This window comes from Trichechus manatus, unplaced genomic scaffold (assembly GCF_000243295.1).
Source record: "Trichechus manatus latirostris isolate Lorelei unplaced genomic scaffold, TriManLat1.0 scaffold00145, whole genome shotgun sequence".
In the NCBI taxonomy this organism is placed as follows: Eukaryota; Metazoa; Chordata; class Mammalia; order Sirenia; family Trichechidae; genus Trichechus; species Trichechus manatus.
In genome coordinates this window covers 3,803,001-3,818,106 of record NW_004444081.1, presented here as the reverse complement: position 1 = coordinate 3,818,106, position 15,106 = coordinate 3,803,001, and the positions used below count along the sequence as shown (strand labels likewise).

At 40.0% G+C, this 15,106-nt stretch overlaps 1 protein-coding gene across 3 annotated transcripts in view; it reads right to left on the bottom strand.

Annotated features, from left to right (window-relative positions):
• The window catches only part of PBX1 (PBX homeobox 1), a 340,115-nt gene extending 331,802 nt beyond the window's left edge, over positions 1 to 8,313 (bottom strand). Inside the window, exons 1-3 of one of the 3 annotated variants that reach the window (XM_023740021.1) lie at positions 8,144 to 8,297; positions 7,662 to 7,952; positions 4,369 to 4,442 (exon numbers count right to left, since the gene is read on the bottom strand). In XM_023740021.1, the coding sequence (XP_023595789.1) occupies positions 4,369 to 4,442; positions 7,662 to 7,852 (265 nt within the window). In that variant the 5' untranslated portion in view covers positions 7,853 to 7,952; positions 8,144 to 8,297. Of the gene's footprint in view, positions 1 to 4,368; positions 4,443 to 7,661 lie in introns of all 3 variants that reach the window. The other 2 variants (XM_004385761.2, XM_004385759.2) reach the window with 2 other exon arrangements.
• Between the last annotated feature and the right edge of the window lie 6,793 nt (positions 8,314 to 15,106).

Below are 15,106 nucleotides of genomic sequence, written 5' to 3'. Positions count from 1 at the left end.
TCTCGCTCGCCATAAACTCGTACTGTGTCACTCACAGAGCCGTATTATTGTAAATCTGTAACTTCAATTCAGATTATAATAAATAATACATAGCTAATCACATTACTTTTGCCTTCACACATTGTGGTGCCTGAAGTGTTCAGGTACAAAACTGGCTTGTACCTTCCTTTCATTTGTCCCTCTTTTCTCTCTCTCACTAGCCAGCCCCTTCTACCAAAATAAAATAAAACGAAAAGACCAAAGACTTGAATTCTCTTATCAGCAATAAAAAGTTTTTGCATTTGCCTGCTATAAGTGCACTGCTATGAAAAGTCACTCTGGCCACTTCAACCCTAAAAGGAATCTGATCAGAGCGGCTCTACATTGTCTAGAGTAATTTCACTCCTGTTTTGTGCTCAAGGCCCAATACCCTCGGAATTAATTCCCTGCAATACACAGCCTCCTTCCACAGCGCCCTCCCGCCACCACCTGCAAAGACACACACACACACACACACACACAAATTACTCTCTAAAGCTTTAAAGGGGAAAGAGAGGAGTAGAAGCCCCATAACATAATTGCTATATTAAAAAGAAGTGGCAGGCAAGAATAATAAAGGAGGGTGTCAAAAGTGAAATACAGTAGTAGACTAAAAAAAAAAAAAAAAAAACTACGGTTCTGTGATGGGGGTGTTAATTGAACACAGAGAGAAAAGGAAAGAGAGAGAACAAAAGGGTGTTAAGGAAGCAAAAATAATTTTTTAACCTCCTCCAGTGATTTGATTTAACTTCAGCGCAGATAATGCACAGAGGAAAACTGGCTGAAAAGTGCCATATACAGCTATTAGGTTCTAAAATTAAAAACTATTCACAATTACAGCTATTCATTGCTATCTATAAATATTCTCCTTAGTAAATGGCGCCTAATTCTTTTTTGTATTTTCCTAATTTTTAACCCTGCACGATTTTGACACAGAAGTAAAAAAAAGAAGAAATTTTTAAAACATATTCAAGGTGTTTTTAAGAAATGCAATTATGTATGACTTTTTTTCTTCCTTCTTTTCCATCCCACCAACCCCACATATACACATACGTACAGCGCAGCCTATTGCTAATATGTCAGAAGGCAAGGAATGTTTCTTTAAAAAACAAAAGAAAATGTGTTATTACATGATTTAAAACCCTATATTCAGTCTCTATGCTCCCAAAATGAGCAAGAAGATAAAAGCCACATCTGAAATACACATTGCTGTGGGTTTTGACAGGGTTTTTCTTGCTGCTGTTTGAGATTTGCCGCTTGAGCATTTTGCTGGCATCCTTTTTTTTTTTTTTAAACATTTATTTAAAAAGCAACAAGGTATCAAAATAAAAACTACCCACATTCTGAAGCAAGAAAGACACATGGGTTCTTTTTTTTCATATCCCCACAGTAATTTCTGACTTAAATACCTATCAATCAACTGTAATTTAGATGGTGCTGCCTATTTTGCGTGGTGTGCGCGCATGTTTCTTTAAAGTTCCAAAAGGTTGGTAAGACAATATTAGCTGGTTTTTCTATTTGCTTCTAAGTCTTCCAACAAAAATCTTTAACAAAAAGAAAAGAAAAAGAACAAAATAGCAAAAGCAGCACATGAATACAATTATCACGTTCCTCTCAGAGTCCTCCCTTCCTTATACAGGACCTAGGTGAGCAAAAGTGTGAGCTTTGGGTCAGAAAACAAACAACAAACCAAGCCCACCTTAAATCAAGCAACTTCAACAGTGCTTGAGAGAGCTCAACAACACTCCTCAGATGAGAAGGGCTTGAAAGTACCAATAGGAAAAGTCCCAAAACGACGAAGGAATCTAGGTGAACTGATCCATTCAAGCAATCTTTTCACTAGCTCTGTATTAAGAAAAAAAGCTCCAGCAACTTTTACAGACACGTTGTTACAGACACTTTGTGTTTCTTCGACACAACAACCGCTGGCAGATATGCTGGTGTGTAGAATGAGGGTTCGGCAGATCTGAGTAACAAAGTAATCGTGCTTTAGAATCAAAGCGTTCTTTTCCACACACCACAGTTGACTCGCACCTTTAACCCAGAGCACTCAGCATTCCATGAGAGGTTTCTTCCTTCCTTCAATTCCTCCGACAAGTTGAAGAATAAGAGGGAGCTAGGCCTTTTTATTTTTTTCCAACTTTCACCCAGGAGTGCCCTCAATCCAAAACTGTGTGTGTGTGTGTGTGTGTGTGTGTGTGTGTGTGTGTGTGTACTTCCTCCTGAACACAGGGGCAATGATTCTTACCATTTTCGATTTACATTATTTGATAAACACATTTTAAAAATATATTAGGCTAGAGACAAAACACAATACCTTAATTTAGATTTTAAAAAAAAGCAAAAAACAGAATTTTCCAAACATGAAATGTTGTGACAGAAATTTAAAGAATAAAATATGCAGCCCAACCCTAAAATGCACCTTTAGAATGTTAAGTCTGACCAAATACTACCACTTCCTATCACTATACTTCAGCCAATATGAATACTGAGCAAACTCTTAACCCACACCTGAACCGGATCTCCATTCACACTGACCCACTTTGATCTACTGCCTCAGTAGGTTTTAATTAGGAGCTTGGAATTAAACACCTTGGCCACAATGTACATTTAAGTGGCCTGACAGGCTTCCTTTTAATAAAAATCTGATACAGTGTCTTCGAAAACAGACTCTCTTTAGCCTGGGTGATCATATATGCCTTTTCATTTTGATTCTACATTTTATGAATCAGAGTCAGCAAGAGCTGATACTCGTTTGGAAACAAATTTCAACAAACCAAATATTCAGAGCAAATAAGCATCGGAGATCAAAAAAGAAAAAGAGAAGGAAGAGAAAAGGAGAGAAGAGGGAAAAATATACATACACTTCGGTTTCCTGCTCTGGGCTAATAGGAAGGAAAAAAAAACTAAGAAGTGTGACAAACTGAAAAAGCTCTTTTGATATTTGTATACACAATCCATAAATCTCTTAAAAGGTGTCTCACCGCTCAAATAATGCAATTAACAGCTCTGAAATAAGGTTTGGCTTTGGCAAGGCTACCTGGAGGTCTTAGAGGTCGGTCGGCACATCACCGGCTCAGGTGCTTTGTCTGAGATGTTAGGCACGACACAAACAACATTCCACAAAAGAGCCGCTTACTAATTTTACATGCATTTCAAGACCCAAGTAATTACATATTCAATCAACGGTCACATCTTGAAACTATTTATTATTTAAAGGAGACCCAGAGCCAGCTCTCAAAAGAAAGCCACCCTGTATGCCCTCTCCCCCCTTTTTATGTGTAACTATCAATGTATATCAACCGGGCATGCAATCATATTTATTGTCACTTTCATTCATGTCATGCCCTTGCTTATATGGTTTAGATATGAATTATTGACTGTTACACTCCTTGTTGTAAAAAATAAATAAATAAATGGGATGTCAGGTACTTTGCGTTGCTCTAAAGCGAGCGAGTCAGAGCCCAGCAGAAGCTCCCGCTTTATATAACCACCTCCTGTCCCTCATCTTTATGCCCCGGTTCCAAATTGCCTTCTCCGCTTTCTTCTTAAAAGGGAGAGATTTACCCACTTTGGAAAATTAAGGAATAAAATAAACAAACAAGAGGATGTTGTTAAATGTCCTTCCCAGAGCATCTGTTGTTTAAGAACACCTCTGATTGATGACTGCTATTTTTTAATTGTTGCTTTAAAATTTAAATGCCCTCCTGGGATGTGTTATAAGTGTGTTAGTCTCCGATATAAGGTCTAGAAAGTGGAAAAACAACAGAATGAGTGATCTCGTGGCATTATTCGCTGCTAAATCCAACCATTCTGCCTGCTATAAAATCACAGGGCACTCAAGTACCGATAACCTAACATTGTAGAGCGCTTTCCACAAAGGTAGCTGACAACACTCTCTGCTTTAGAACCTCTAGTCTGCTGCTTTGTGTGATTACAAGAAAAAAAGGAAAGGAAACTTTAAACAGTTCAGCTTCCTATGCCCAACTCCAAAAAATTTACAGTTTTAAATATGGGGCAAAATATACTTCTTCAGGATATGGACTTTTACTTTCACACTTTTCCTCAAAGGCACACCATTTTATAAATGTCCCTTCAGAACCTATATTTCAGTCCCAATTTCAAGCAGGCCAATAGTTAAGGAAAATAAACCCGTAATGCCTGATAACTGTCAAAGAAACGTGGTGCTTTCTTTTAAAGGAAGCAGGGCTAGGCATCCAACTGGAATGTATGACCAATCCTGATAGTATGTTTATTCTGAAATTTTAATAAACAATGAAGTTAGCAATTGCTGTTTAAGTGACCCAATTGGCCAAAGAAAATGCTTAAATGTTGGAATGTCATTCCTACCTGTTTTTTCTTTGATTTCACACAACACATTAAACAAGGCAGGCTTCATTCTGTGGCAGTTTAAAGCATGTTTTCTGCAAGAAAGAAACAACAACATGATAGCTTAGGTGGACTTTCAAGATCAAGCTGCTGATAATGCCAAGGGAAAGAAAAATTTGAACATTTAGCCAAAATTATATCTCAAGCATAACTCTGTGGCATGCTTCATCTGTTTTTAAGACTTAATATACAGAGCCCCGCCATAGAAAAAGAAATAATTAGCAGGGAGAGTAGGGATTTAACTACAGAACAGAACTAACCTAAATTACGCCCATTTAGGCTGAGTTGTTTTTTTCCTTAAGTAGTTTAATCAAAGTGGAATTCATAAACCAATAATCCTATCCAGGGTAATGAATACAGCAAAGCCAAATACGTGGGTTTAACAGTTTTGTATAATCTGTGCAAACCACCGAAGCCTAGGAGCTGTCTGCCTCTTGGTCTGTGTGTGTGTTTTCAAATTTAATTCATCCATGTGTTCGAATTCATTCCGCAGATGCCCCTGTATTCTCATAAACACAAGATGCTTGAAAGGTCTTCTGAGTAGAACTGTCAATTTATGAAATTTTCAGTCCCCAAGTTAAAGAGTATGGAAATGCATTGCCAGGGGGCAAACATACCCATATGGGGAATAAATTCATTTCTCTATGTTCACATTATGTCTCTTGTGCACACACTGCTTATTTGCAGGTGTTGAAATTCAATTATTTACAATTAGAACCTTGCACCCATTGGGGAAAAAAATAAATACAATGCTGCCTTTTAGATCAGTGATTTACCTGGTTTTCTTATGTGTGTGTTTGTATTCAGAATGTACTTGAGGAACAAGACAATACCTTTCCCTTTATTTTACTATATAGAATCACTTAGCAAAAGGATATTGTTTTGGAAACAAATACTGATCATATCAGCCATTACTTAAGGGAATTCTGTTCACTAAAATTAATGTGTGAAGATAAATAGAAACCCTTGGCATTCAAAACACATGCAATTCTTTTTAATTCCTTTTAAAGTTAAAAAATAGACACATATTCTTATGAAGAATAGAAACCAGAAGCATGTTTTATGTACTGTAGAGCAAAGGAGTAACCAGCTCAAAATTCAAGAGAGTATACAAAGGAACATATACATTATATCTAAAATATTAATGGTTTACTTAGTAAATTAAGAAGGTGTGACTGTGAAAAGTAAAAAAGGACATAGTATTGGCTAAGTAGTTCCATCATTGTCTAAGCAAAAAGAAAGCTAGGTGGTCATTTGGTCAGCTCTCAATGTGGGGTGAGAGAAGGAGGAGAAAAGACTTTTTTAATGTACTAAGGACCTCTTTTTGGATCTTTAAAAATAGTTTTCATTAACTGTATTCTTATACATAGGTCCAAGTGCAAACAAAAAATCTCGTATGGCTTTATAGAAACATTACATTTCCATAGCATACAAACGGGGTTAGAGAGGAAGAATAGAAAATTTCCTCATCCCAAAATTGTGTCTGATCTCTCTCAGCACCGAGGCCAACAGCCATTAAAAGGGGGAACCCACCAAGCCAGGGTTGGCCTCGGTTTCACAAAAAGGATAGGGCCTAAACATCAGAAAAGTGGTGGCTATCCATTCCCACTGGCCCTTTCCACTTCACAAACTTGTTATTAAACCTGTTTATTGGTATGTCTGAGTGTATTTTTCTGGAACAATGTAATGGAGAAATCTGTTCCAATTCAAAAAAGACTTGTCAGTGGGAAATCTTCCACTTAGCAAACCTATTAGCTTTTCCTCAGACAATAAAATTCAAAAAGAACATCTATTAAATTTTGAAAACTTTTCTCCATTTTTTACAAATTTAGAACAGGTCGAGTATTTGAACATTCCCAAGTTTTCACGCACCCGTAAACCTGAGTACTTTTCAGTTTACATGTTGCATGCGCTTGCAGCTAAAATAAAACTAATTCATAACATCCATGCTTTTAGCTGCTCCTTCTCATTTTCTTAACTCCAATTCCTCTCTCCCTTAGACACAAATACACAGAATGACATCTTCTCCATATAACTAAGTCACTTGAGGTCTAGGAATTGTGTATATATGTTTAAAAGATTTAAAAGAAACACTTCTGAGATTTAACAAAGCTGGGTAATTACAGAGACATATGTGATCATTAGATTTTTAAAATTCTTTCCAGACTGGCCTTCGGCAAACTGTTTTTGGGTTGCCACTTAGCCTATGTGTTATTTTCACTGGGAATTTACTGTAAAATCCTAGAGTAGAGAATTATAGGTCTGGTGGTGGATTAAGCTGAGAAGCTACACAGCTTCCATATTATGTTTCCTTAATGAAGATGTTCATGGCCTATAGTATTGAAATATATAAAATTCACATATGCTTTCATTTCTATTTAGTTGCCTTCTAAGTGGTCCTGGAGGAGGCATGGAGTAAGAAGCATGCTTCATTTTTGTCCCCCACCCCTTTTTAAAGGACCATACATAGCTGTCTGTGTCACCGAAGGTTAGTAAACCAACTCAAATTAATAGATAATAAAGTTCAACTAAACACCTGAGTCTCCTGAAACTAACAAATATGTCTAAAAGCAAAATTATCTTTTCTTTCTTTTTTTGTGAGGCAGAATTAAGTGAATGCAAAATATCCTCAGGATAGCTGACAACTCCTGACAAAGAAATGCCGTTTTGTTTGTTTTGCTTTTTAGGGGAGAGAGGGAAGGAAAAAGGATAAAAATTAATTTTGGAGTGGTAAGTCAAGAAAGAAAATCAAAAGTCGCTGAATTAGGCAGGGAGTCAACTAAATTTGCAAATAAAAGTGTTGTTGGGACATTTTATTGTGTAAGACTACTGAGTCCCTCAGCAAGAAGGCATGGAATGCGGTTCAAAACTTGACAATTCTGCTCTGATACTTTTTTTAAAGCAGTAAAAAAGTGCCGAGGGCCGCTTTAGGATCAGCTGGCAACATTTTCGTCGTTGCTGAGTGTTAGTGTGAATACATATTAGTATCTCTATATTCACTGTCTCTCTCACACACTCACACACTATATATATATGTGTGTGTACACAGCCACATCACGGCATGGGCGATTACACTTTCGCTAACAACGCTCCTTTAAATTTTACTCCTCCGCCATGTAGTTGCTCGCCAAAATAGGAAAAGAAACAACATTTTAAAAGAAAGCGCTGTGGTGATTCGGTTCCCATTGTTTCCCCCTGCGAGAGGGAGAAAAACAAAAAACCCCAAGAAAGGAAAAGAAAAGCCTCCATCTCACCTGGCCTGCGCCTCATCCAAACTCTGGTCTGTGATGGTCATAATTTGCTGTAAAATGTCTCCAATGTCCTGCTTCCTCCCGCCCTCCCCCTCGGTCCCTCCGGCCCCATCCTGCAAGTGCTGGGACAGGCCGGGGTGTCCGGCCATCCCGACCCCAGCATGGGAATGCATCAGCCTGGGCTGCTCGTCCATCTCCAAAGGCAACGGCAGCCCCCGGCTCTTCCTCTTCTGCTCCTCGGCTCGGCTCCTGGGAAGCACCAAGGCTTTTTATCCTTCAAGCTGTCTTCAAATCCTTTTCAGGATAAACAGGGAAGGGGGAAAAAAGACCAAAAGAAAAAAAAAATCCCTTTGCCTCTTTAGAGGATGGTGGGAGGATGGGGAGTGGGGAGGGGGAGGGGGGCGTGAAGGGGTTGCGGGGTGAGGGTGGGGATAAGGGCTGGTGGGGAAGGGTGTTGACTCCAAAAAGCAAGAAAAATAAACCACCTTCCCACTTGGCGAAAAGAAATCAGAGCTGGCTTTTGGTTTTTCAGTCCGGTCTCCTTTGCAAGGCAGAAATGGGCTCCCGTCGCTTAAATCTGTGGCTTAATCCTTTTGCAAATATGCATTGATCGGGAGAAAGAAGAGGAAGGCAGGGGGATTGCAATGCAAACTTTCCCCCCCACCCCCCGCTGCCCCCCACCCCCACTCCGGGCCAGAGTGATCTCAAAGGGGGTGGGCTGTTGCAAAAGCCAGATCTCCCCCAGCCGCGGCGGCAGGCAAAGCACAGGCTCTCTTCTCCTCCGTGTCTCTGCAAACTCCAGCAGCCCCGTCAGCCTCCTGCTTTTGTTTAGCTCAGGCTCAGGACTCCAGAAACATATACAGAAAAACCACAGCCTGAGAGGAGGAGGAGGAGGAGGAGGAGGAGGAGGAGGACGAGAAGGAGGTGAGGGGAGGGGGCAGAGAAAAGGGGGAGGGGGCGGGGAAGCAAGGGGGCGGGGGAGAGAAGGAGGGAGGAGGGTGCCCAGGGCCCCGCCCCCTTGTCCTGATTGGCCATCATCGAAAAGACGGGCCCCTCCTCCCCCTACTTTCCTCGCCGCGCCTCCTCTTCGGCCTCCTTCTGCTCCTCCTCGCCCGGCGCCCTGTCAATCAGAGTTCAGAGGTGGGCCGGGAAGGAGGCAGAGCTAATACCAAGTCTCCAGTCCTTAAAGGTGCAATGGTACCGTAGTTCCAGCTCGATTTGTCAGTTTCCACTTTTCTTTCCTCTCTCTCTCAGGTTCTGTCCTTGAGGGAAACGTGCCTCCACTTAAGTGCAAATGTATAAAATTAACACGAAAGAACGCAGTCCGATCTGGGTTGTCCCCGTTTTTCTTTTGCTGTAACATTGCCACTTAAAACTTGAGTCTTAAATCCTTAGAACTCGGAAATTGTTGAGAGCAGAAGTTTGTCAGCACCAAGTAGTTATGCAAACGAATGGAACTGTATAATTAATAATGATTGCTAATAAACAGCAGATATAATAATAGATAAAAACAACTGTCACAGTAAAGTTAAAAGGAATGCTGAACTGTGACATTTTCCTTGCATGAAAACTATGGACTATGAAACTAAATAATGCTGAAGAAAAGGAGATTAAGAAATAAGTTCACCAAATGAAACTAATTCAACATTTCTCTCCCTTCCCCCTGGGGGAAATTAGTTATTTGGCTTAAATACTTAATAAAGAAATGCATTATCACAGTCTGGTTCTAGTTTTTAATATAGTTTAATAAGCGTTATTAACTGGGAGAAGAAGAGAACTGACATTTATTGAATGCCTACTATGCACCAAGTAATTTACATACATTATCTTATTTAATCCCCAAGACATCTCTGTGAGTTATGGTTATTATTTCCATTTTACAGAGGGGGAACTCAGAAGGTTGAATAACTTGTCCAAGTTTCTACAGTTATTAAGTGTCAAAGCTGGAATTCAGACGCAAGCGTGGTTCTCGCCAACAGCATGTTTCCACTATAGAACCTGCCTCGATCTAATGGAAGTGTGAATAGTGTAAATATTAGTTACGTATGTATTGCCCCTTTTGTTTGAGAAGAGACGTAAGGTGCTTCCAAGACCAGAAACCCAACCAGTTGCTATAGAGTCCGACTCACGGCGACCCCGTGTGTTGCAAAGTAGAACTGCACTAGTCGGTGAAGTGCCTTTGCGTGTGTTTGAACCACCAGCCTTTTGGTTAGTAGTCGAGTCGTTAACCATTTGCGCCACCCAAGAACTCCGAGGATACTTATTTAAACGAGATGACCCAAATTGAAAATGGGTGGGAACGAATAAAGAAAAACAGGAATAAAATAGAATCAGGAAAAAAGGTAATAAACTCATAGTTAAAGTCCTATACACTAGCTCTAGGCGGACCACAAATTTGCCTCCAATCTTTTTATTAGGCAAGGCAGGCAAGAGAGGAAATGTGACTGGTTACACACCGTCATGATGTCCATGAGATAAACTGTAGCAGACCAATTACGCAGGAAAAGCCCAGCATATTTTGGAATAGAGAATATTCTGGTGTGTAGCCAGCCCTCTCTCTGGATGGCAGTATAGCCAAAGGAAATGCATTGAGTGACTGCAAACCTCAGTGATCCCAATCTGCAAAATGGAGGGCAATCTTGCCAGGTGCTTTGAAATCCCCAAGTAAAATGTTATTCTTTTCATCAGTCCAGCCTCCTTCCCAATCATTACGCAAAACAAGTTTGGCAAGATAAGGAGCACTTATGAAAGCGTTTCGAAGCAGTTCTTAACGAGCTGCTTGGCAATTCTTCCTATGAGGGCATGCAAAAGTGAGAATTAATTGTAATTACAATGTCCTATTACTTAATAACAACTGTTTTATTCACACACATACTCTGACTTGTAACCTGTTTGTTTTATCAACACTGATCAAAAGTTGAGCACTAAACTATATCCTCAAATTACATATCAGCGTGAGTTAGCATATCCCTTAGAGCAGTGGAAGTTATCACATCTTAAAGCATGAAACGAAATCAACCCAGAGCCTATAAGGAATCAGTTTGTGAGCAAGTAATTCTAACTTCAAGCCTAACAAAAGCTCAAAAGATAAAGTATTAGAAAAGGTACCGTAGGTACAAGAAGGTCATTGTCATATAGGAACATTTAGTAGGGAAATAAGAAGTGCACGCAACAATAATAGTTAACATTTATTGAGTACTTACTATTGTTAACTATTATATTCAAGGTTCGTTATTTATTTAATACCAACCGTCTGACCTCAATACCTATGCATTTAACCAAATACATTTCAGTATATATAATAAATGCTATAGAAGTGATACCACGGTCTAGAAACCCTATAAAGGATTAGAGAAGGAGGAAACTCTGTTAGGATAATAAGAAGTGGGCTTTGAAATGAGTCTGAAGGATGAGTTGGCTCTGGAGGACAGGGTTAAAGAATGTAACAGAAACACAGAGATTCTGTTGGGCTGCAATGGCAATGATATTTTAAAAAAAAACAAACAAAACCAAACTCGTTGCCATCAAGTCAATTCTGACTCATAGCAACCCTATAGGACAGAGTAGAACTGCCCCATAGGGTTTCCAAGGAGCAGATGGTAGATTCGAACTGCTGACCTTTTGGTTAGCAGACATAGCTCTTAACCACTATGCCAGGAGGGTTTCCAGCAATGATATTAGAAAGGCCTTATTGTGAAAACCTTGAACAGCAGAGTCTGTGCTTTATTTGGTGGACACTGGAGAGCCATTGAGGTTGTTTGTTTACTTTATTTTGTTTCAGGAAGAATTTTCTGGTTGTCCAATACAAAATGGTTTGGGAAGGGAAAATGAAATAGGCCTGAATTAGGATGGTGGCAGTGTAAGTGGAAAGGAGAACACATTATGAGGACTATTTTCAAGGTAGAGCCAGTAAAACTGAATAATTGATTTTATGTGGATGGGAAGAATAAAGGAATTGTTTCTGACCTTGGCTGAGAAGAATGAGGTGGCACTAACAGAATAATAATTATAGTTACAGGCACAATTTGTTGAGTGCTGATTAGGTGTCAGGCATTGTATGCACATTAGCACTTAATTTTAACAACTTCTCTATGAGTTTACAATCTCCATTTTGCAGATGAAAAAACCAAGGTCCTGGAAGTTGAATTACTTGACAAACTATGGATGTAAAAATGCTCTTATTTTTAATACATTACACAGAATTAAGGAGGTCAAAAGAAGAAGCTACCATAGGTAAAATAGAATGAAAACCAGGATCTTCTTCTGTTTATATTAAGAGACTCATAAAAGTAAGGTCCAAGGAGAAACTTACACATGGAATTTCCATACTTTATGGGTTGTCTCTAGGGATGGATAATGCTTTTTGCACTTTCCATATCTCAGCAGTGCATTCATTGTCGTAGATGTTTAACAAATACATGCTAAAAGAATGAACGGTGCCCATACTCATGCTGTAGTTCTTCAGGCTAGTAACTGAAGCCCACTGAATCATGTTTTAAAGACAAGAGTCATTATCAAAACTTGGCCAACTAGCAAAGTAGTTCTCAATCTGACCTTATTCTACTATGTCTACAAAGTCATCTTATCATGTTTACCTGTATGTCGAGTGTCTAGTTTACTCTGAGGATTCTTTTTCAAACTTCATTAAAAGCCCACTCATATACATCCTTATCTTCATTAAAGGACAAAGTGGAGGATGCAAGGGGAATGTACAAGGATCCTACTCCATTCCTCAGTGAACAAATCGGTTGCAAGGAGATGGGTCTCCCTAACATACTCACAGAAATAAATTCACTACCACACGGTCTTATATCATTTAGGCAGACATTCTTCTGTGCATCTTCATGATTGTATTTTAATTGGCCTCTAGGTTTCTGTAACTCCTGTATTTAAATGTGGGAAAAGAAAGTCTCCTCGTCCCTAGAGAGCCAGAACCAGGCCTAGTAACAAAAGATAGTACCTGAAGGAGTGGATGGCATCTACTTCTTTGCCCAAGATCCCTGTCTTTCTATTTCAGTTTTTCTCTTACCCTTTTCTCCTTGCTTTTCTTCCACTTTTCCACTCTGTCTTCCTTTTCTTCTGTCCAGCCTTCTGTGTCCTGCTCGCAGAGATCTGCCCCTCCACCAACTCTCGTTCCTCTTTCCTTGCCTCATTAGGCAGAACCTCACTGTGTCCCAAAAAAAGATATGTTAAAGTTCCAACCCCTACTACCTGTGAATGTGACCGTGCTGGGAAATAGGATCTCTGATGAGGTTATCAATTAAATTAACATGAGGTCATACTGGAGTCGAGCAGGTCCTAAGCCATTGTGGGTGGTGTCCTTGTTAAAGAGAACAAAAGGCACAGAGAGACAAAGAGGGAAGATGGTCATGTCACAACAGAGGCAGAGATTGAAGCTGCAAGCCAAGGATCACTGGCCATCACTACCCATCTACTACCATTGAGTTGATTCTGACTCATAGCAACCCCATAGCGTTTCCAAGGCTGCAAATCTCCATGGAAGCAGGCTGCCACGTCTTTCTCCCACAGAGCCACTGGTGGTTCCGAACTGCCAACCTTTCAGTTAGCAGTCAATCACTTTAACCACTGCGCCACCAGGGCTCCTTCACCACCAGGGCCATAACTAGAGGCTAGGAAACAAACACTGAACAGATTCTCCCTCAAAGCCTTAGAAGGACTCGACACAGCTGACACCCTAATTTTGGACTCCTAGCTTCCAGACACATGATCCTGGGTGGTGCAAGCGGTTAACAGGCTTAGCTACTAACTGAAAGGTGGGGTTCAAGTCTGTCCAAAGACACATCAAAAGAAAGGACTGGCAATCTAGTTCTGAAAAATCAGCCACTGAAAACTGTATAGAGCACAGTACTACTCTGACATATGCGATGTCTCCATGAGTCAGAGTCGACTCAATAGCTACTGGCTTTTTTTTAGCCTCTAGAACTGTGAGACAATAAATTTTTGTTCTGATAAGTCATTCAATTTGTAGTACTTTGTTCCAGCATCCCTAACAAACAAATGCACCACCGTGTATATACCACTGAAACAGTATATTAGAGCAGGGAGAGCCCTCAACAGGAATTCTTAACCTAGGGTCCATGAATGAGCTTCAGGAGATTTATGAACCCTTGAAAATCATATACAATATTTGGTGGTATGTGCTATCTTACATAACTCTTAGAATGGAGTCCATTATGTTTATCAGAGTCTCAAGGATTGTTAGGTGCCGTCTAGTTGGTTCCAACTCATAGCGACCCCATGTACAACAGAACAAAACTCTGCCTAGTCCTGCACCATCCTCGTGATCGTTGTTATGCCTGAGCCCATTGTTGCAGCCACTGTGTCAATCCGTCTCATTGAGGGTCTTCCTCTTTTTCACTGATCTTCTACTTTACCAAGCATGATGTCCTTCTCCAGGGACTGATCCCTCCTGATAACATGTTCAAAGTATGTGAGACGTAGTCTCACCACCCTTGCTTCTATGGAGCATCCTGGCTGTGCTTCTTCCAAGACAGATATGTTCATTCTTTTGGCAGTCCATGGTATATTCAGTATTCTTCACCATCACCATAATTCAAAGGCGTCAATTCTTCTTCAGTCTTATTCATTGTCCAACTTTCCTATGGATATGAGGTGATTAAAAACACCATGGCTTGGATCAGGCACACCTTAGTCTTCAAGGTGACATCGTTGCTTTTCAGCGCTTTAAAGAGGTCTTTTGCAGCAGATTTCCCAGCGCCATGTGTCGTTTGATTTCTTGACTGCTGCTTCCATGGGTGTTGACTGTGGATCCAAGTAAAATGAAATCTTGACAACTTCAATCTTTTCTCCATTTATCATGATGTTGTTTATTGGTCCAGTGGTGAGGATTTTTGTTTTCTTTATGTTGAGGTGTAATCCATACTGAAGGCCGTGGTCTTTGTTCTTCATCAGTAAGTGCTTCAAGTCCTCTTCACCTTCAGCAAGCAAGGTTGTGTCATCTGCATATCGCAGTTGGTTAATGAGTCCTCCTCCAATCCGATGTCTCATTCTTTTTCATATAGTCCAGCTTCTCAGATTGTCTGTTCAGCATACAGATTGAATAAGTATAGTGAGATGATACAAGCCTGATGCACACCTTTCCTGACTTCATACCAAGCAATATCCCCTTGTTCTGTTCCAATGACTGCCTTTCGATTCCTGTGTATTCCTACTGGCAAGGTCGAAGTGTATAGTCACCGTTTACGTTGTTTAAAAAAAAAAAGGTATTTGCAATGAAGAAGTCGTTAGTCTTGCAAAATTCTATCATTTGATCTCTGGCATCATATCTATCACCAGGGCTGTGTTTTCCAATTACTGATCCTTTTTCTTTGTTTCCAATATTCACATTCCAATCACCAGTAATTATCAATGCATCCTGATTGCATGTTCAATCAATTTCAGACTGTAGAAGCTGGTAAAAATCTTCA